This window comes from Aquarana catesbeiana, linkage group LG02, assembly GCF_042186555.1.
Source record: "Aquarana catesbeiana isolate 2022-GZ linkage group LG02, ASM4218655v1, whole genome shotgun sequence".
NCBI lineage: Eukaryota > Metazoa > Chordata > Amphibia > Anura > Ranidae > Aquarana > Aquarana catesbeiana.
This window is the reverse complement of record NC_133325.1, coordinates 500152512-500176811: the sequence shown is the minus strand read 5'-3', so window position 1 is coordinate 500176811 and position 24300 is coordinate 500152512. Positions and strand designations below refer to the sequence as shown.

The following is a 24300-nucleotide window of genomic DNA, read 5'->3' as shown; positions in this document are numbered from 1 at the left end:
TCAGTGATTATTTATTAAGTATTTTGACCCCTAGCAGTAAGCTCCTCTTTTATCTATTTTTTTATCCCTAGTTTTCTTTGCTTCGCTTGCTTTTTAAAGGGAATATTTAATGGTTTTGAGTGCAATAAAGTTTTTAAGTTTTTTTAACCAATGTTTACAATTACATATTTACATATATACATAATCTTCGTTTTATAGAAAAAAAATGTACTAAGAGGGGAAAGGGTTGTAGACTGTCGAAACAGGTTTTATTTACTATGGGAGGTCTCGGAATCCCAAATTATCTGTTTTATTATCAGGTGGCCCAGGTGGCTCAATTTTCTGCTGTGTAGAATCACAGGCAGTGGCCTTTTACCTTCTGGACTGTTTAAAATGGCAACCGGGCAGACAGTACCCACTGATTCTGGCTCCTACTCTCTCTAATTTCCTGGCCATTTGGGACAGGGTGAGGAACAATATGCATTTATTTAATCTTTTCATCCATTAGCTCATCTGTTCAACAATCCTACCTTCCCTCCTGGTTTGGACCCAAAGGCTTTTCAATGGTGGCTAAAAAAGGGCTTATATGTAGAATAGGCCACTTTACTACTTCTAGAGGCCCCTTCACTCTACAACATTGCTGCAACAAATTAAAATTGCCCACAACCAAAACCTTTCAATTCCACCAAATCTCCCACATCTTATACTCCCTTGGACCTGATATAACTCAAGTTACCTTATATGCGAGATGGTGTACACAGACACGGGTCAAAGAGGAGGGATCTCCACCATATATGGGCTTTTTTTGTCACCATGGAGAAATGTCCTTACATGAGGGAATGGGATAGTGTTTGGGATCTGAGAGGATTGTCATTTAAGGGCATTATATATGTATTTTTGATAAAAGCAAAACTAAAGGCCTTAACAAGATGGTATCTGGTTGCTTCTCATCTTTCTAGGTTATTTCCAAACTCTTCTCCGTCATGTTTTTGGGGCTGTTATTCCTGTAGAACTATGCATCACATCTGGTGGGAATACCCTAGACTAAGGGGATTTTGGATTAGAGTCTATGTGTTATTAAGATGGGTTACAGGAGTCCCAGTACCTCAAAAACCACGCATTGCTCTTCTGAATGACCCACCTGAGAAGGTTCTATGAGCTACACAAAAATATATATTTTTTTATTCTCTTGGCAGCTAAGTTTACTATAGCTCAGTTGTGGAAAACTGTTTCTGTGCCTATCTCTTTGCTGAAGCAAAAGGTTTCTTGGATCATGCTCAATGTAAAACTTGCTAGTATAATCAATAGTGTTGCACCAAAACTTTTTTAAGACCGAGTACCAAGTACCAATACTTTTTTCAAGTACTCGCCGATACAGATTACCAATACTTTTTTTAATGTCATGTGACAGTGGACTGTGTCAGCATTCTTTTTAAAAATTTTATTTTGTACAATTTATTTATTTTATTATTTTTTACAATTTTACCTTTTAAATATTACAATTTGTTTTATTATTATTTTTTTATCAGCCCTGTTGGGGGGGCTTTGGTGAGATTTCAGGGGTATAAACAGACCCCTGGCATCTCCCCTTTGAGACGGAGAAAGGGACTGAGGGCACAGATTCCCCAGTCCCTTTCTCTGCAGCCTCAGCTGCACTGAAAATGAATGGACAGGAGATAGCGGCTCCTCTCCATTCAACTGAGACATCGTAAACACAGATTACAATGCTCAGTTATGTGAATGGACAGTCAGTGATCACTGGCTCTGTTCATTCAGAAAAGGAAGGAGATGGTAAATGACATATATATCGGCTCCTTTCTCCACTCTGCATCCTGACAGATCCGGGACAGGGGGGACTGGAGGAGCACAGAGAGGGACTGGAGGAGCCGGAAGGACATGGCAGGGTACCGGAAGAGCAGGGAGGACATGTCGGGGGAGCAGAGGAGCAGGGAAAACATGGCAGGGGACCGGAGGAACGCGGAGAGGGGGACACAGAGGAGGACACAGTGGACAGTCAGGGGTGATCAGTGCAGTGGTGGGGGGAGTTACAAGCACCGATCTCCCTGTATGGATTTCAATAAAGCAGCTGAAAGCCGTGGGGAGGAGAATTGGCTTTGAGCTGCTTTATTGAAATCCTATACAGGGAGATTGGTGCTTTTAACTCCCCCCACTGATCACCCCTGACTGTCCAGGTATCGGGTCAGGCATCGGAGCATTTGCAGGAGTACAGCTATTTTCACACTGGGGCATTGGGGGAGTCGGCGGTAAAGCGGTGCTTTACCGTCGTTTTTTAAGAGGTTTTTGGATGCTAGCGGGGCGCTTTTAACCCCCGCTAGCGTCCGAAAAAGGGTTAAACCAACCCGCAAAGTGACACTGTAGCGGCGCTATGCCGGCGGTTCGGCGGCACTGCCCATTCATGTGGCTTGAAGGACTTTTTTGGCGTCCTGCCAGCGCACCGCTCCAGTGTGAAAGCACTCAGGCTTTCACACTGGAGTGAGAGGAGAGGCTCTTTACAGGGGCTATGCAGGCTCTATTTTTAGCGCTATAGCACCTGTAAAGAGCCTCAGTGTGAAAGCAGCCTACAAGTACTCCTGCAAATGATATTAGTATCGGTATTGGTGCAATCCTAATAATCAATGATAACAATAAATGCTTTAAAAAAAGGTCTGCAGCCCTTAGGCTCGATATATGCAAATCAAACTTTAATAGTGATAGATTATCTATATGGTGATTAATATGGTCACCATTCTACATCCTTTGTCTTCTGGGTTCCCCCTCTGTTTCTTTTCCCTTTTTCCCCGTTCTGTATCCCTCAGATATATGCACAATATTCACAGTTAAAGCAATTTAGCAGCAGAAAGATTCATGGTGTTAAGCAGTGGCATCATTAAACTTTGGCTCCTGTGTTACCATGAACATCTTGATGGGTGTTTTTGTGTTTTAGTTTATGATTAGGTTGGCCACATATAGGGTACCTTTACAAACAGGATGGGACAAGCTGTTGCCGGGAAAGGAACCCACTGGGCACCAGCATAAATGTGATTTGGCTAGCTGTTTAGCTGGTAAGTAAACAGACAGGCTTGCAGCATAGCCCTTGTTTTATTTTAGTAGATTTTGCATGAAAACTAGTTCACACAATATTTTATTATGTCTACTTTAAATGCTTACGTTATGCAATTTTTCTACGAAGTACTGCCAATATTTGTTGTCTAAATACATGTTTTAGTTATATTTGGTAGACAAATCTCAAACCAGCAGTGAGCCAATTTCTAGCAAATATCACATAGCCAATTCACTATCATTCTGGCAAGAAATTAGTGTAATGGAAGGGAAAAAAATACAAATTATTTTCATACACAGGCAAACACATTCCAACATACCAAATTAGAAACAGAAGTTAAAGAATATTATGACACATACATACTTTTTTGCACCATAAAACATTATATTACATTGATAGTCAATGCCATATAATAATATTAAGGTGAACCATTACAGTGCGTTTATTTTAATTTAACATTTAAAAGTTACAAAATGCATGTAAAATTGGAAACAGCTCAGTACATAATTGTAGTCAGTTGATGAAAATGTCTTAAACACATAGCGATAGTTATTCTTTCTTAATCACTAAAGGAAATGGATGTATGATGGTAAAAATACTTGATTTTCTCATTTATATCACCATTGGTACTAGAGAAGAATATAAATTTAAAATATATTTTTTATAACATATTAAAGTGGTTGTAAACCCACAAAAAAAAATAAATGCAAAAAAAAAATGCATAATGAGCTAGTATGCATAGCATACTAGCTCATTATGAATTACTTACCTTAGATCGAAGCCCCTGCAGCGGTCCTTGTACCCCGCTCTGCCCGGCGGCATTGTTCCTGGAGTTACTTCCGGGTATCATTGGCTCCGGTGATGTGATTGACTGGAGCTGTGATGATGTTGCATGTGCGTGGGAGCCACCAGTAACGGCACACTAACTGAAGCAACACCGCGTACGTGCCATTGCTTCAGTGCGCATGTGCCGATGATGTCGGCACATGCAGATACAGGGGATATCTCCTAAAACGTGCAGGTTTAGGAGATATCTGGGGTAGCTACAGGTAAGCCTTATTATAGGCTTACCTGTAGCAAAAAGTGTTTGTAAAGGGTTTATAACCACTTTAATGACCAACAACATTAATGCATTTCAGACCTGGACATGATGTATACAGTATGACTGTATGGTTTTATTCTTCCTAACAGCTATTGCTTCTTAAAACAAAACTAATTTTAGTTATCTTTGCTCCAAAATAGTAGAGGCCCACACATTTACAGAAAATGTACAATCTTCTAATAACATTGGGAATATATGGGGAATCATGCAAGATGTTGGAGCTGCATATACTGTAGCTTGTATACAGGAGTATACCTATGACTCATGGGGTCCTGTAGCAGAAAATTGATGGGGTGGCCTCCTGGCTAACTCTCTCTGTAACAGATGGCAGTATTAACTATGATAATATAGGTCTTTGATCTCAACCTAAAGTAAGTTTAAATTAAGGACAGGCAACAGGAGAACCATGCGTATGAACAGTAAACTACTAAGAACCAGAGCTTTGGCTAAAACGTACAGTTGTACTAGCAATAATAACTATAATGATATTTTATATTATGACAATGTTATTAATGCTCTTCATCACAATTACTCTTTGACCCTAATATAAACTTCATTAAGATCTAGTTTTTCAAAATATTTATAGAACTACAAACATCAGCTGTCACAAGGCTTTAGATGAGGGGACACTCTAGGATTTTTGACCACATGAGGCATGCAGGATTATTTTAAGTCTGTAGCAGTTCAGAATATACCTACATCTAGGAGAGATGAGCTAATGCTTCTTACTTCACAGAGGGCCAGAAGTCCTGCATTGTATGGGTGGAGGGAAAGAGCTGCCTACAACCTGGAGTGTCAGATAGTGAGGGAGGGCACTGGCTGCTAGGGAAGAAAGGAATAAGGTAAGGATTTGAACTTTTTTCTTTCCTCTTTAAGGCCCCTTTCACACTGATGGACCAATCGGGTCCGCCTGTCAGTCTTTCACATGGACCCGATCGGACCATCCTTAGTTCTCTATGTCCATTGACACCCGCTGGCATCTGATCCAATCGTGTTCACTGAAAACAGATGGGGATCCGTTCCCCATCTTTTCGGCTGATCAAATCGGATGATGGATGGGAACGAACAGGCTGTTTGTTTCTATCTGACCACCCCATAGAGAACAGAGGGCTGTGCCCATGTCTGCTTTGAATAGCAAAGCATGCACAAACCTGTCATCCACCTGCAGAGTGGGGATCAGCAGAGAGATCCCCCACTGAGCAGGTGGATCCACTTGATGGAGTCCGCCTCGTCTGAAAGGGGCCTTAGACAAAAAAGTATTTAATTCATGCAGTGCGGGGTGGGGGGGCACTGAAAGAGTACACTTACAGACAGCCCAGAGTAAGCTTTTAAAATCGGGAGTAAAAGTGAAATGCAGCGCTAAAATGATAACCAATGGTAAAAGGCACATCAGACATGGTGACCATTACCAATGTATACATAGCTGAAACACATGAAGCATAATACCAAAAAATTGTATATTAGACGGGATATAGTAAAGTCCCAATGTATGGCTATGAATCTGATACAAGAGAGTCCCAAACATAGGCTAAATATGAATGTTGGACTGATGTAGAAATCTTCTCTTGTATGTCATGAGTTGTACGATCATGGGAAGTGAATAGATGGAATACGCTTACCAGCAGGAGTGGATTCAGATGCCGGTGACACCGAATCAAACAGGCTCTGAGATCCTTAATGGGCGATGGTTGGACGATGGTTGGTCTGGAAATCCCGGATCTCGAGGGGGATCTATCCTCTATGGTCCACGTCACGACTGTCCGTTCAGAAGCCCGAGGGGGAATTCTCCGCCACAAGCAAGTCTCCAGAGCATGGATAGTTCCCAAAAAGATAGATAGGACGCCAATAGTGCAGATCAAATGACGTATTTTATTGGATATAACCAATAATCAACAAACGATATATAAACGTGATCACATGTAAAACAATAAAATCAAGTGTAGGAAAGAGTAAGGCTCACCCGACACGTTTCGTCCACATGGACTTCAACAGGATGCCCCTGTTGAAGTCCATGTGGACGAAACGCGTCGAGTTAGCCTTACTCTTTCCTACACTTGATTTTATTGTTTTACACGTGATCACTTTTTATATCGTTTGTTGATTATTGGTTATATCCAATAAAATACGTCATTTGATCTGCACTATTGGCGTCCTATCTATCTTTTTGGGAACCATCCATGCTCTGGAGACTTGTTTGTGGCGGAGAATTCCCCCTCGGGCTTCTGAACGGACAGTCGTGACGTGGACCATAGAGGATAGATCCCCCTCGAGATCCGGGATTTCCAGACCAACCATCGTCCAACCATCGCCCATTAAGGATCTCAGAGCCTGTTTGATTCGGTGTCACCGGCATCCGAATCCACTCCTGCTGGTAAGCGTATTCCATCTATTCACTTCCCATGATCGTACAACTCATGATATACAAGAGAAGATTTCTACATCAGTCCAACATTCATATTTAGCCTATGTTTGGGACTCTCTTGTATCAGATTCATAGCCATACATTGGGACATTACTATATCCCGTCTAATATTCAATTTTTTGGTATTATGCTTCATGTGTTTCAGCTATGTATATATTGGTAATGGTCACCATGTCTGATGTGCCTTTTACCATTGGTTATCATTTTTAGCACTGCATTTCACTTTTACTTCTGTTTACAATATTGGTCATATTTTATGTAGCAGCTTTTCACATTGGGTTAGTGCAGTGTTATTTATATTTTCTTTTAAAATCGGGGCCTGGCACTCTGTTCTCCCCTATTTGGTTACACCTGCTCTGTGTTTACATTAGGGATTAGAAGGCAGGCGATGGAGCAAAGCAGGAAAGTGAAACCGTTTTTGCTATAAGTTTGATGATGAATTACTCCAAAGTGTCTTCAGCTACAGTGGCTTGTTTTAAAGTGCATCTGTGCTCAGACTATGCATACTAAAAAATTTACATATTCTACATAAGCAACAAAATCTTTTTCAAACAACCCAGCATTCACCCCTGTATCTACAGGCATTGTGGAGAAACTACTTTTAAAGTTTAAAGTAAACCGAGGCAATGAAACCAAAACTCATTTCTATGCAAGCAGTATCTTGGCAGCCTGCTAGCCTTCTAAAGTAAACAGGTGTTTCTAGAAAACTGACTGAAACCTGACTTTAGAATCTTTGTTGTGATATTTGACGGTCTTTGAAATTTTTTTTACAGCTTTAGAAGTCGGGGGTGGCTTACTTTAAGGCCTCGTTCACACTGCAATCCGATGTGGGAAGCCAGTGTTCTGTGTGCGTTTCCCACACCGTGTTCAAAATGCACTGGGCGCGCAATCTGCTGCTGGTGTCAGTCTAATCCTAACGACACCCCAAACGTAGATCGTAAATGCAAATCGCAAACATTTGCCTGCACTGTATTGCACGGTACCACAGTACTGATGCAGTGCATTTTTTAAAATGAGTGCATGCACTAATTTCTGTGCGATCCAGAGCGATTTTAGCCCACTCAAACAAATAGGCTTAAAATTGTACTACGCTGAGCCACATAGGACTCACACAGGAACGCGTTTAGGTGTGAACTGACCCTAAAGCTTTTTTACTGCTTGTTAAGAATATGTAAATAATGAAATGGTAATAGCCTGGACAAGTGTTCTACTTTAAGGCCATCATCTATTAGACAGAGATTTTAATGCAGCCTTTAAATTTTGTTTAGGATCTTTCCTTTTATTAAAGAGGAACTGCAGTCTGCTCACATAATTTGTAATAAAAACATCTTTGCCATTCTGAAGCTTCCCTCCAGCCACTTTGCATATAATTGAGTCTGGCTGCAATCATTTTAACTGTGGGCAGTAGAAGATGCTGTCTGTTCACTTCCTGGATTTACACAGACACAGAGGCACACCTCCAGCTCTGCAGCTCTCATTGGCCCTCTTGTTACTCATCCCCCCTCCCTATCTGGCAAACTCTCAGGAGAGTGAGAGAGAGAGAAAGAGAGCTGTGCATGATGTCCTAAGCCTAGGCTTTTTTCCAGACAAGAAACAGGAAGTGGGCTGTATACGGTATTTACTGACAGAAATTTTTTTTCTTCCAAATGCTTCACTAATTGTTTACTGTCTTGTTAACCTGCTAATATTTTCTTTCTAATTTGGAATTTGCAGGTGACATATGGCATAAGCTGGTGTCAAATATGCAATTATCAATAAACGAATGTGGTTGAAATTGCCCAAAAAGCAATATCAAGCAATACATCTTTAAGTCAGGAAGATTAAACATGAATTTTCAGTTTCACTTTAAGGCAGAAGGAACCAGTCCTCTGTTGACAGAAAAAGAATGATCTACATCACTGTGCGAGCAATAAATTGTTCAACCTATTGTAATACTGCCAATGAAAAAAGGTGAGAATATCTAACAGGGCGATGCATAAAGCAATCTCCATTTAGTAACAGCACATAAACAAACATTGTTCCACGTTTTCAGAGAATTTTATGTTTATTTAATTTGTTTATAGGAATGTTGATGGCTACGCACTTAGGGAAAAAAAAAAATAAAGAACGACATCTCCAATATACAGTATAGTTGATATAAGTTTGTTTCACGTATAAATATATTATGCAATTTACTCTTCATACCTAGAACAACCGCCATATTATATAATGATTGTTTTCTTTATGTCTCAGGAAAGTAAATATAAAACTCAACTGAATGACATTTCTTTTGCTGAAGCAGCATTGTGTCATCACCTTCTTAGGTTTTTTTTTTTAGGAAATACGGTAGTTTTCTTTCACTTTTTTCATGCTCTGGTGCATCTCAGTGCTTCTAAACTCCTTCAGCCTTTATCAGCCTCTTCCTGTCTACATGCATTCACTCCAGGCTTGGTGGAGTCAGTGAAGTCATCATGTACGTGGGAATGCTCTTCACTCACGGAAGACCAGGAGAAGACTAGAACATTGGATGCATTAGCCATGTTGGTTTCAGCACAAGACATGGTAATTGCTTTTAACCTGTTTTAGTGGTTTTACACTATGGAAGTTATTATTATTGTACAGGATTTATATAGCGCCAACAGTTTGCTCAGCCCTTTACAATATTAAGGGCAAACAGTACAATTACAATACAGTTTAATACAGTGGGAATCAGAGGGCCCTGCTCATTAGCGCATTGCTTTTTTCCCTTGTTTTACTGACCCTTGAACATTGTGGGGTAATGTGAATGGGAGGAAAGAGTTGAGGAGGAAGAGTGGTGGAAAGATATTCTAAAATATTCTAAATAAGTGTGAAAAGGTGCTGATTGACTTTTCGATTGACTTTTGTTAGGACTAACATAAAGGTCTGTTAACCGGTTCCCGACCGGTGCACGCCGATGTACGTCGGCAGAATGGCACGGCTGGGCAAATGGGCATACCTGTACGTCCATTTGAATTCCCCGCCGTGCCATTGCGTGCGCGCCGTGAGTCGGGTCGCGGGTCCTGCGGACTCGATCGCCGTGGGGATACCCGCGATCGTCTTACGGAGAGGACGAACGAGGAGATGCTGATGTAAACAGCATCTCCCCGTTCTGCCTAGTGACAAGTGTCACTCGATCTCTGCTCCCTGTCATTGGGAGCAGAGATCAGTGACGTCAAACACCAGCCCATCCCCCTGACAGTTAGAAATCACTCCCCTAGGACACACTTAACCCCTCCCCGCCCCCTTCACTGCCAGTGTCATTTACACAGTAATCAATGCATTTTTAATCGCACTGATTGCTGTATAAATGACAATGGTCCCATAAATGTGTCAAAAATGTCCGACATGTCCGCCATAATGTCGCAGTCACAAAAAAATTCGCTGATCGCCGCCATTACTAGTAAAAAAAATTTTTTAAATAAAAATGCTATAAAACTATTCTCTATTTATTACACGCTATAACTTTTGCGCAAACCAATCAATCAACGCTTATTGCGATTTTTTTTTTACCAAAAATATGTAGAAGAATACGATCGGCCTAAACTGAAGAAAAAAAATGTTTTTTTATATATTTTTGGGGGATATTTATTATAGCAAAATGTAAAAAATAATGCGTTTTTTTTTCAAAATTGACGCTCTTATATTGTTTATAGCGCAAAAAATAAAAACCGCAGAGGAGATCAAATACCACTAAAAGAAAGCTCTATTTGTGGGAAAAAAAAGGACGTCAATTTTGTTTGGGAGCCACGTCGCACGACCGCGCAATTGTCAGTTAAAGCGACGCAGTGCTGAATCGCAAAAAACGCTCTGGTCAGGAAGGGGGTAAAATCTTCCGGGGCTGAAGCTGTTAAATGAAGGTCAATTACATCTGGTGAGTTCACTCATTTAAGAGGGTCTTTGAGGGGGTTGGTGAGACATAGGGAGAAGGATATCACCATGGGCTTATTGGTGGTGGAGCACCAATCTTGTTGCTGGTGGTTACTACAGAAGGACATTGATTATTGATGATCTGTGCATTAACACTTTATTCATTTTATTTGGCAATGGAGTGGATCATTTGGGACATTGATTGTTGTGAGTGATTGCCAATTAATAATTTGCCTTTTTATTGATTATGCACTTTACACTGTGTTTTAAAGATTATTGTCGATCACATTTATTTATATCATCATTTTTATTGCTTCAGAGATAATGTTTGAGATTTAATATTGTCAGTAATGATTTTTTTTTTAATTGAGAGATTTGAGAGATTTCATTAGATATTACTAATTAATTGCACATGTTTTTTAAGGATAGCACTGTTTTCTTAACTTTTAGAATTAGATTAACATGTTAAGGTTTATGTAAGATTTTATTAATTCGGTTTAAACCAACTTTAATCTCCCACTGCAGATTACCTATCCTCCATATTTTAAAAATGACGAGGGGGACTATAGTATTTGGGAAATACTGGTAATATGACAATAGTTGCAATAAACTCCAACTTGTGTGACCATTTATTTACAGTGTATATATTTTTATATATATATATATATATATATATATATATATATATAAAGTAGTATTTATTGAAAATAAATACTACTATAAACTAAACATACAAAAAATGTATATATTGATTCTAACCTATGAATAGTAAAAATTATTTTTAGCTGGATACATGGAAAATAAAATTAAGTGATATTAAAGGCAGTCTTTTTTGTGCTTAATAATAACAAACATGTTATGTTTACCTGCTCTGTGCAGTGGTTTTGCACAGAGCAGCCCCGATCCTTCTCTTCTCAGGTCCCCCGCTGGTGCTCCTTGCCACTCCCTTATGCCCTGCGCTCCCATAGCAAGCAGCTTGCTATGAGGGAACCCAAGCAGGCTCGTTTCCGAGCTGCTGCTCTGTGTGTCTATTCACACACGAAGCATGGCTCAGCCCCACTCCTGCTCTCTCCTCATTGGCTCACTGGCTGTAATTGACAGTAGTGGGAGCCAATGGCTACTGCTGCTGTCTCAGCCAATAAGGAGGGAGAGACCTGGGAGAGCCGGCACTCTTGTGCACATCACTGAATCAACATGGAGCTCAGGTCATTTTTAGGAAGTGCTGGGGGGGCTGCTGCACACAGAAGTTTTTTTTCTCTTCATGCATAGAATGCATGAATATAAAAAAACCTTGAGCCTTTACATTTACATTAAGTTCTGTCGTACAAGGTAGAATTAAGTGTTATTAAGTGTTATTATGAGCACAGCAACACCAGGAAATATATATAGGAATAGACTAAGAGCAAGGCTAACTAGGTGGTTATCGGAGAAAGTATGAAATAATTTAGTATACATGAAGTACTTTGTACAATATATTTTTTAAACATTTAAAGTTAAGACTGAAAGTCAATTCTTGAAATGAAAATGCTACTATTAAATAGCAGGCAAATGTTTGTATGCCCCTTTGGAGTTTTAAAGTAGTTTTTGCCTTGGCCTGACCTCATATAGCTAAATAGTATATTATGGCAGTTTTCCATTTTAAAACACTTTAAGGCTTTTTTTTATTTAGGAATGTCTCACTAACCTAGCTCCTATCTACACCAAATAATTTGTCTGTATTACTTTAACAAGGCCAGACATAATAGCCACACAAGGAACACCAGTATAAAGACAGAAAGAGAAAGTTTGCTAATAAATTTTGCATTTGGCCTCATGCACACAGGGTGTACCTGTCAGGGCCGTGTTTACCCACACAGGGATGCACAGGTGTTCCATACATCCCCTTGCGTGACAATTAATGATTTCTATTGAGTCAAAGAGGCAGTATGGACACAGGCTCTGTGTCCCATTATGACATCCATATGGGTGCGGGTTGTGCAGGTGCATCCCCTCTCCCTGTGTGCTTTCGGGGGACATTACCTGCATCCACACAGATGTCTCACACACAGCCGCTGTGTCCCAATACACAACCATGGGGCTACCTGCACAGGGATGAACGGAACACCTGTGGATCCCCATGCACGTAAACAAAGCACTGCATGAGTTGTGCGCCCTGTGTGAACGAGGACTAAATAAGGCTAGGAAAAAGCAAACTATTTCCTAATCAACTAGCAGTTTGGTTCTAGGTATAGGAACCTGGAATGGGTGTCAAGCCAAGTGCTTAGCATTTGTTTCATTATAAAGTATTCTTTATCACAGAATTCTCCTGAAGCCTGGCCAAAAAACTCCTATAGATGGCTTCATGCTATCCTGCCTTGTTGCTAGGATTTTGCTAAGACAATCCCAGCCAATTCAAACCCCCTTCCTTGCACTTTCTCTCCCCTGTTGCATTAGCTCTGAGATCAGTGATCCAGTGACAGAGGAAATAGTGTATTACAAATGTGTGGAGGTTTGAGAGCTTGCCCCTGTAATGGCTGGGAGTGTGTTAGCAATGCCCTAGCAACTAGGAAGGATGGCATGATGCCATCTCTGGAAATCTATACCCACAGCAAGGGCATTATTTAACTTTGGTTTGTTTTTATCTACCTCCACAGGAAGTTTTTTTAGTAAAGGTGAACTAACCCTTTAAGGAGTTCCTTTACATACGATTGGAGATTGGAGATTGGGACACCAACCAGATGGACAATGGGTACAGTCTTGTTGGAGAAATATCTTTCTATTGCTGAACAGTCACACTATATACATTCATGCTTACACAAAATGTGTGCACATGTAATGCACACACATCAATGCCACCAGTTGTCTGCCTATCACTGTAGTCATATGGTGACTCCATGAGCTGCATATTTCCAGTTAGTCCATTGATAGTTGTGGTCCAGAAGTGTTTTCCTTGGTGTCCTGTGCCCCACACACAGGCCAGTTTTTGTATGATTCTGCTGTAGTTACAGGTATTGGACAACAGTGACTTATGGATTATAGGTATATTGAATATGTTGAAGCAAAAATCTAACTGTTATTATGTTGTATGTTTAAATGTGAATAATTCTATCTCGTTTTATTCTTTTCACATCACAAAAGGAACAAAGGTATAGCTGTTTGTCACATAAAGAGAAAACAGTCATGCTGGTTTTATATGCGAGTTGTACAGCCATTACAAGACATGCTTCTACTTACGGTTGTCTTTTCCAGGCAGTGCAGCAGGTGGTGGTGTTGACTTTCTATCAGTGATGCTGATTTTCCAATGTGTGCCTCTTCTCCAGTTGAGCCCTAAATAAACAGAGCTTAGCATTAATACATTTAATAACACCACTGCGCAAAAAAAGTCTCAGGATAGTTCTGTTTTGTGACTTACACAGCTGAAGGTTAAATTTGAACTGAATATATACTTGATAATCTATCCACTTAATGCTTTGTAACTGGCTCCCTCCTCTTAATATAACTGTGACAATAACACACTGCAGTTTATGTGCAGAACTACACTGGTAGATATCTATTATCTCATTGTGACACAGCGGTGACATATTACAGTCAATTTATAAAAATCAGTATAACACTGGGGTGCTAGCTGTACACACCAAATGACATTTTCGTTTTTGTGGTAACAGATAGCATCTAATTGTCTGCTAATGAAAACTATATTATTATCCTTTGCTTCACTTTGTTAATGTGGTATTGTCAGCATTTGATCTTAGGGCTGAATTCTGGACAGGTTTAAAACACTAATTAATAACAGTCAGGGACATAGTTACAGATCAGGGGATCATAGCAAAATTTGTATGGAGCCCTTCAGTGATCACCCTACGGACTTAACCTTAAGCAGCCCATATTCCTTTAAGGCAAGGCTTAAGGAAAGTAGGCCTGCCAGTACTTAGTTTTGTCTTGGACTTGTTATGCTGAATTAAAATCCCGGCAGGAGGCGGAGCCTAGCAGAGCAGACATGCATTGTTAGAGCTCCACACCGCTGAGGAGAGAAGAGAAGGACAAAGCGGAGCCTGCAGGCTCAAAAGGTATCCATTTGAACCTTTTCACCCCAGGGAACAAACTGTGAAAGTTTGGGCAGGAAATATGGTACTGGGAGGAAACCGTGGCAGAAATAAAAATCACCTCACAAAGAGCTCACAGGCACTCACTGCAACTAAAGCAGCTCCAGTCACCTCACAAGATACAGCATCAGGGCGCTCTCACAGACAGAAAATGTCACAGCAAGACTCTCCATTTGAGTCAGATACAGAACAAATCCTCTCACAAACTTCTCCACAAGCCTCCTCAGTATCCCCAGTAATATTATTACAATTTGAAAAGATGCTTCATAAGGCTTTAAAACAAACCTCAGACCAAATAACAAAAAGCCTAACCAAAGAAATAAGAGAGCTGGGAAACCGCACCGCAGCCTTAGAAATAAAAATGGATGAAATTGAAATTACAACCCAAGAAAATATAACAGAATTGGAACAATTAAAAAAAGAGAATTTAATACTTCAAACTAAGCTCGAAGATTACGAAAATAGAGCCAGACGTTCAAACTTGCGCATAAGGGGAATACCTGAAACTGTGACAGACCTGCAATCTACTATTACTGCTCTATTACAAGAACTAAAGCCAGATATCCCTATTGAACGTTTAGAACTGGACAGAGTACACAGAGCCCTCACAGCCAAAAAGAAAGATGGACCCCCACGTGATATAATCACAAAATGTCATTATTACAGAACGAAAGAACAAATACTAATTGCTGCAAGAGAAAAAAAGATACTTAATTTTCATGGACACAATTATCAAATTTTTGCTGACCTATCCCAACTTACTATTACTAAAAGACGATCCATGAAACCCCAACTAATGGAACTGCAACGCCACAACATTATGTATCAATGGGGCTTCCCCTTTTCAGTCAGATTTAACTACCAAGGTACAATTTACAGAAGCAGATCAGCAGATGAACTACAACAAACCCTTTTAAAATTAAATCTGACAGAACCCACAAGCAGCAACTCTCCCACACGCAGAAGAATGGCATCATCTTCACCTTCAGGCAGCACCCAGAAAATTTCAGAACAAAATGGGAATCATCATTCTCACAAAAGAGGCCGTTATGCCACATCATCCATGGACCAAGAAGATTCAATGGACTGACATCCTAATTCCTGATATCTCTTCATTTATTATACTAAGAGATGGTTCTCTATAAAAAACCTGTATTTATAACTGAATGTAACTGCATTCTGATAGTCACACACTGTGTGGGATCATGTTACATTCCAGTTATATTTCTTATTACTTCTGATTCATATAGCCTTAGAATATATAAGTGAAATAAGGAAATTCTTGTTCAGTTATATATTATCAGGTAATAATAATAGATTTATTACTTTTTAGGACAAATATGTTCAATAATCCAGAAGTAATGGAAGCTTTTTCTTTCTTTTCTTAAAACAAATATATTATTACCTAACTAGTTCCTAGAATTATGTTTTTGTTTATTCTAATCTGAAGCAATACAACCTCAATTTTATGAGTTAACATATCTAAACAGTTACATATGAATAAAATATGTAATTGTTTACTCTAAAAGGGTAAAAATCCCAAAATAATTCAAACTATCTTCATCAATACCAAAGTTATTAACAGTACCTTTCTAACTGAATTATTTAGCCTAGGGCAAGACTAACCATATACAACCACCCTGGAATAAATAATTTCAACAAAAACTATATTCTGCACTCCAATTAATGAAACATCATTTTGAGGTCTTTTGACATAGCACTTCTCTCCTGTAAGTGGAAGATCCGTGTACCCCCATTAACCCTCCTCATTCTCCCAACCATATTATATGGGAGTGTGACGAAGGCACTTATTCCCCTGAGAGAGATATTTATTCTCTTTCACGGGTAAATTGTGATTACTTGCAAAAAATAATTTATACAATGTATCATCTAATCTCATATGTTTTTTGTTTACTCTTTTACTCCAGAATTCACTGGTTTCTATCTATTCTATCTATTCATCTCTTCAGTCCACACAGGTTGATCTGCGCAGTCAGCTCTGCATAACAAAAAGTAAGTCAAAACTATTTGATCTATTGCCATGGCACCACTGAATATACTTTCCCTGAATGTTCAGGGAATAAATGTCCCTCAAAAAAGGACCAAAGCCTTCCGTACTTTCCATAACAAGAAGGCTCACATAGTATGCCTCCAAGAAACACACTTCACCAAAGATTCTACTCCAAAATATATTTCTCCTTTTTATCAACAAATTTACACGGCTTCTGCCTGTACCAAGCAAAGGGGAACTCTAATTGCATTTCACCGATCCACACCATTCACCTTATCAGAAATTAAAGACCCAGAAGGTAGATACCTGATACTCATGGGTTATATAATGGATACAGCAATCACAGTGATTTCCTACTACGCTCCTAACAAACAACCTACACCATTCCTCTCACATATATTACAAGTGATTAATACACACAAAATAGGAACAGTGATAATGTGTGGGGATTCGAACCAGGTCCTCCTCCCATTTCTAGATAAATCACCTTTTACACCATCCAAAATAACCTCTAGATTACCTTTTTCTCAACTTCTTTCCAAATACAATCTGGTAGATTCATGGAGAGAAAGTAACCCAATGAAAAAGAAATTCACTTATTTCTTGCACCCTCATCAAACCTTCACCAGAATAGATCATATTTTTCTAACAATAGGAATGATACCAGAAATATTGCATCAGATATCATTCCGATTCCGTGGTCTGACCATAATGCAGTATACACTACTATAGCCTCAGCCATACCAAAAGCGCATGACCCAACGTGGTACTTACCGGACATAATGCTCAAACACCCACTACATCAGATGGCCATTGAACAAGCTTTAAAGGAATATATATCAATTAATAATACAACAGACATCTCCCCAATAACACTGTGGGAAGCTCATAAGCCTGTCTTGCGTGGTACAATACAAAGACAAATGGCACTATTTAAACGGGAACGCAAAAATCTAGCAAAAAAACTAGAACTCAATTTTAATGCAGCCTACATATCATTTCAAGATAATCCATCTCAGAGTACAAAATCTCATCTGGAAAAATCTAGATTGGAATACGATCTATTTCTCACTGAGTCAGTTGATAAATCCCTCAAACGCTCCAAACACAATTTCTACATGAATACAAACAAACCAGGTACATATTTGGCTCGGGCATTAAATTCAACTAACAAATCTTTCAAACCAATACGTTTGAAATTATCAAAAAATGTTTACACTTGTAATCCAGTTAAAATAGTCCATAAATTTCACTCACATCTCGCAACTTTATACAAGATAAACAATGAATTTAATCCTACAGAGGCTGAATCCTTCTTCTCAAAAATAACCTTACCTGAGTTATCTCAGAATCAAAAAAGCAGTTTGGATGAGCCTATAACTATAGATGAAGTTGCTAACGCCATAAAAGACCTAAAACTTAACAAAAGACCAGGCCCAGACGGCTACTCGGCTTTATACTATAAAACATTCTCAGAAATACTCTCTCCCATTCTCACTAAAACTTTTAACAAACTTCTAGATGGACATTCTTTTCGGCAAGAAACACTAATGGCAATTGTTTGTATGATCCCAAAACCCCTTTCTGATGATACTTCCTGTGTGAATTATCGGCCTATCTCTCTGTTAAACCTCGATATTAAATTATTAGCAAAAATAATAGCAAAACGCCTCAATAGCATTATAGGAAAGTTAATACATAGAGATCAAGTAGGCTTCATGCCAAATAGACAGGCAGGCGATAATATACGCAGGGCAGTGTTATTGGCACATATTGCTAAAAAACGGAAAATCCCTTTATGTTTTCTATCTCTCGATATTAAGAGGGCATTTGACACAGTATCCTGGCAATATATGCAATATTCATTACAAAAATGGGGTTTTAGACCCCACTTTTTAACATGGATCAAAGCATTCTATAATAAACCCAAAGCCTATATAAAATATGCTGGATACAAATCTGAAGCCTTTAATATCGAAAGAGGTACCCGACAGGGTTGCCCATTATCTCCCTTATTATTTGCCCTTATACTCGAACCCATGGCCCAATACATCAGAACAAACCAAACTATAACTGGCATTGAAGTAGGCGGTATTACACACAAATTATGTATATTTGCAGACGATATATTACTTTTTCTATCATCACCACAGGTCTCTGGTCCTAACTTAATACCAGCTCTTGATGGATTTGCAGCCCTATCCGGCCTTATGATTAATCCTAAGAAATGCCTAGTGCTTAATATTTCACTCACAAACATGGAATTGATCCCGGCTAGGGCTGCACTCCCATTCACATGGGCAGAAAAATCAATCCCATATCTTGGAATTCATTTAACAGCATCTCATTCTGACTTATTCTCAACCAATTATCCTCCTGTATTAAGACAGATCACAAATCTAATAAAACAATGGTCGCAACATCCTTTATCCTGGATGGGGAAGATTAATGCAATCAAAATGACTATTCTACCCAAATTGCTTTATCTATTCAGAGTCCTCCCTATTCCAATTCCTTCCTATTTTTTGAGAATAGTACAAAAAAGAGCAACTTCGTTTATATGGGGTTCTTCTAAACCACGTATACCTATACACACACTACATCTTCCCAAAAATAAAGGAGGCCTGGGATACCCTAATTTTACTAACTACTACAGAGCAGCACATTTGGCCAGTCTGTCCAAATACCATGCAAAACAGGAAATCCCATTATGGGTATTTATAGAGGCTTCAGAAAATGACCCTCTATTAATATCAAATTTATTATGGCTTGATCCTAAAGACCGCTTTAAAATTCATAATCCCATAACTAAACACTTCTTATCTCTCTGGGATAAACTAAAAACCAAATATCAGTTACAATCTCCACACAATCCTCTCCTTTCTTTTATCAGAAATCCGGCCTTTTATCCGGCATGGATCTACCCAAATTCTTTTAAAGCTTGGACAACATCAGGCATTCAGACACTAAATGACTTCATAGCATCTAAATCATTCCTTTCATTCCCATCGCTTAGAGAAAAATATGATCTACCAAACTCTGAGATATTTAGATATCTCCAAATCAAAAATTTCTGTACACCATTCCTAAAGGGAGATACACCATTATCCCAATTATCCATTTTTGAATCAATCTGTACAAAAGATCCATTTGTTAAAGGTACAATTTCATCACTTTATAATCAATTATATGGAGTAGCAAATCTTAATAGACCCTCTTACGTTCAGAGGTGGGAGGAGGACCTGGGACGAACTTTAGAAGACACGGACTGGTCTAACATATGGCTCACATCTAAGTCATCTTCACCCAACATCTTAGCACTGGAGACAAATTATAAAGTCCTAACTCGCTGGTACCTTGTACCCGCTAGAGTGGCAAAATATTCACCTAATACCTCAGCTCTTTGTTTTCGAGGATGCCCAGAAATAGGCACAAATTTACACATATGGTGGACGTGTCCAGTAATCCAAACCTTCTGGAAGGAAGTCTTCATGATTGCATCTAAAATATTTAAAAAAATAATACAACCAGATCCATATTTAACTTTACTTAATCTAAAACCGGAATGGTTAACACTCTCTCAATTCAAACTAATGATCCAACTAATAACGGCTGCAAAACAAACAGTGGCCAAGGCATGGAAATCTCCTACATTGGTACTAGCAGAAACAATTCATAGCATGAATAATACAATGTCCCATGCTAAGATGGTAGCCATCGATCAAAATCAAATTCCAAAATTTGAAAAACTTTGGCATCCTTGGATAAAACAACAGTTCCTGTCAAACTTCAATGACTCTGTCCTGTTGCCATGGTAACAGATTAAATGACTTACAGAGACACCCATTCTAGGGCTTCAAAGAGAACTAAAAAGAATAATAAACTGACGAGCGGGACAACCTTGTGGACCATACCTCTACCTTTCAACCCTTTTTCTTCTTTCTCTTTCCTTTTCTCCACCTTACGATTAAAGCTCATTATCAGAATTTATTTGACCTATATACACTCTACTTGTAAACAATATGTATAGTAGGTATAAATCATTTAAATACCTACAAAAGTAACTAAGGAAATTATATATATCTTTAATTTAGGTTTACGTGAACCCAATGTTTAATATTTGAAATTTCATGATATTTACCTATATAAACCCTACTGTAAAACAATGAGCTTACTTTATAGATCCTTGTAAACTTACTTTATGTATCTTTATAACATTGTATACTCAATAAACTTCTTTTGACAAGGAAAATCCCTGGCCAATCACAGCTAGAGAAAGAGTAAAGAGAGACTGAAGTGATACCCTTGTTAGTAGGGGTTGTCAGATGTCTTGAACTGAAAGTAGACAAAAGCCCAGTAAGTAGAGAAATCCAGAATCTGGCAGAGGTCAGAGTGGCAGCAGTCAGAAGCATAATTGAGGCAGCGGTCAGGCCAGGTGGCAGACAGTAAGCATAATCCAGGGACAGGTAGCAGACAGTAAGTCAGCATAATCCAGTGACAGACAGAGGTCAGGGCAGGTAGCAGACAGTAAGTGTAAATCAGGGATAGGCAAAGGTTAGGGCAAGTTGCAGACAGTAAGTGTAATTTAGAGACAAGCTAGCTATCAAAGTATCAAAGTAATCCAAGTATCAAAGTAACAGAGTGCTACACCATAGTAGCTAGACCTACCACAAGCCCTTGACTGCCAATTTATCTTCATTACATGACAAATTAATGGGACTAGTAGTTCACACAAAAAAGAAAATATTGTCCAGGTACTTACCCTTAAATATTTTTCTTGAAGTCTATTGTGGGACACAGAAAGTAGGAATATTTAAACAGTTGAGATTAGGAGTCCAACCTACCCCTATAAGGAGCAGAATCCTCCACCGAGAAGTGAGAAGTAAAAATCATAGTATAGTAGCAAAAAACTAGTTTATGATGGTTAGAGGAGGAGTTATATGGGGCTGATGTTTATTTTTTAGTTTGACAATTTCCCAACCCCCTGTGGGTGGCAGTATAACCTAACTGTTTAAGAATTTTTACATTTCTTTGTCCCCAATGAACAATAAAGAAAAGGATGTTTTTGCTTTCCTTTCAATTCACAGAAAGTGACAAGGACAACAGGTATTTTCTGTACTTCCCTGTTCCTAACCTGAAATTGGAAAACTAATTTAGCCACAATATCTAAGGACTGGTTAGCTGCAAATTGTACATTTTTAAGCTTAAGATACACTTTAAGTATCATGCAATGCATTTTTAAATTAGGTAGTGTAAGTACATACATTTGATAAGTATTACTCTAGTGTACACCAGAGCCCAGACTAGGAGAGGGAGAAATAGTGTTAAAGGGCATTCAGGTGTATGGATAACAATTAGTTCACTGACATGAAGGCATGATAAGAGTGAGCAGTGGGATAAACCCATCGGTGTGATGCAGTGGACCCTAACATGTCTATTTCAGAGTAGTTTTACTTGTACAATACACATTTGGGACCATTTAATTAAGCAATTACAACATTTTAGTGGCGGTATTTAAAATGTCCTGCACCAGATTAAAAATGTCCTGCTGCCATTTGCAGTAACTCTACTAACACAGGTGGCAGGTTTAATTGGTTCCTAATAGCACCACTTTTACAAAGTGGTCCTTTTTGCTCCACTGAATTAAAAAATAATTACTTCCAGTTCTAAGATAACAAGAGCAGCAAGTTTGCTGCTGCTACGCTCTCCCTGCCTGTCATTGGTCCCTAAGGAAGCTGTTGACTGGTCCCCAAGGAAGCTGTTGACTTTGCAGCTGGGAGGCTCCTAGCAACCATTGATGCTGACAATGGACAAAGCCTGATGGAGAAGCTGAGGGATTAGATCTCCTTCAGCTAGTGGCAAATTCTAAATCCAATAGCAGGCTCTTTATTGGCTATGGAATCTGCAAATTGCCTGCTGTCAATCCCTAATGGGAAACTGACCTGATGAGGAACTACTTTCTCTGAATCCTTATTAGGCTCTGCACACCTATTTACTAAACTCCTCATCTGCTGACCTGTCTGTGTGTCTACAAGAGGTATATGTATCTGTTGCCCACACTGATATTTGTTGTGGGAAGGCTATGCAAAATACCCTTTATGAATTCCCCAAATTGTATTTTGAAAGTTTTTCTTCATAAAAATGCTGCTTGCAAGATTTTACGGTTTGGAATTTGGCAGTGTGAAAACAAAATGCACAAACAATAATATCAGATGTATTTACTATTGAGCAGTGCATATACCTGCTAAGTTTAAATTAAATTTAGTCTTCAAAGCATTATTTTTGTGCTGGGATATTACTTTCTAAATTGTATATTTGCACAAAATTTCTTATACTTCATCATTTTAACCGTTAAGGATTTCTTTTTGCAAAACAAATTTTCCTTTCACTCAGCCTGTCTGACCATTTTGTACAGTGAACTTCAAAATGCCCTAGTATTCCCTGGCAGTATTTTAGGCCCGGTGATTGGAAAGTGGCTAAAAGCATGTCCTGTAGGGAAGATTGCTACAAGCAAAAGTCCAAAGTTACGTAGTTTATATGTGCTCATTTATAACAAAGAAGTCAGGGTATTAAATCATGCAACTACCTTTAAGGCACCACTAAATATAAGCCAAAACTGGATTTTCTAAAATTGCTAGTGATTGCTTCACTTATATAATATTATATGTACATTTGTTAACTTTATAAAATGTAAAACATAAATGTCACTTGTACAAATTTGTATGTTACGCTTATATCTTAGGAGACAAAGCATTTAACTTAATATATTGGCTGTGTTTGGCAGCTGTACATATTCTTCTTTTCAAAATTCTGCCATTAAACAGGCAATTCTGCATCAAAATGTAAACATCCAAGTTAAAGTGATATTAAAAGGTTATTTTTTTTAAACAACAAACATACTATACTTACAAGCCACTTATACATGGTGGAGCTGGGCCACACCCCCTGCTCCCTCATCAGTGGATTTGATTGACAGCAGCCGAGGGCCAATAGCTTCTATTGCTCTCACAGAATCCAGTTAAGAGGAAGAGAGAGAGCAGCGCTGGTGCTCTCTTGCACAGTGATGGACCAAGATTGGCTCAGGAAAGTATTGAGTAGTGTTGGCCGAACAGTTTGGCCATTTATTTGGCCTGCCGAATGCCCCACAATGCACTGCGCGCCACACAGTGCATTCCAAGCCCTAAGTGGCTGAAGCAATGAAGGCGTTGCCCAATCAGAGCACAGAGCACTGTCAGAGCCATGACTAGAGAAAGTCATGATGACTTAGCCCAATCATGGTTCATTGCTCATAGACCCACCCCACACTATAAAAGGTTCCTTCCCAGAGAAGCCATTTATAGTGTGATATTGGAGTGGAGATAGTGTGCTGTTGTGATTCTGGTTGAACTAGCTGGACTTGTGTCTTTTTTCAACCTGACTAACTATGTAACTATTTTGAGTGTAGAGTGTCAGAGTAGTGTGAATATAGTGATAGTGTAGCATCAGTGTAGTGCATCTGTGCAGTTTTCTGTAGTGTCAGCGTAGTGTGACAGGGCAGTTTTACTGCAGTAAATTGTAGTGCATAAGTGCAGTTTTACTGCAGTATATTGTGGTGTATCAGTGGAGTGTGTCTGTGTAGTGCAGTGTTTTACACCACATTACATAACATTTAGTGCTGTATACTCCCCTTTTTTTTGGATTGCTGCATGATATTTTTTTTGCTTTTTTTGTCCTGTGCCTGCCCCCTTTTTTGAAATTATGAGCTGCAGTTTCTCTAACTGCGGCACTGTTGCCCCT

At 39.0% G+C, this 24300-nt stretch overlaps 1 protein-coding gene across 4 annotated transcripts in view; it reads right to left on the bottom strand.

Moving 5' to 3' along the window:
• Nucleotides 1-24300, bottom strand: part of KCND3 (potassium voltage-gated channel subfamily D member 3) — an 856217-nt gene that overhangs the window by 28080 nt on the left and 803837 nt on the right. For all 4 annotated transcript variants that reach the window (XM_073615736.1, XM_073615735.1, XM_073615734.1 and 1 more), the window contains exon 6: nucleotides 13645-13737. In XM_073615736.1, coding sequence (XP_073471837.1) covers nucleotides 13645-13737 — 93 coding nt within the window. The remainder of the gene's footprint in view (nucleotides 1-13644; nucleotides 13738-24300) is intronic.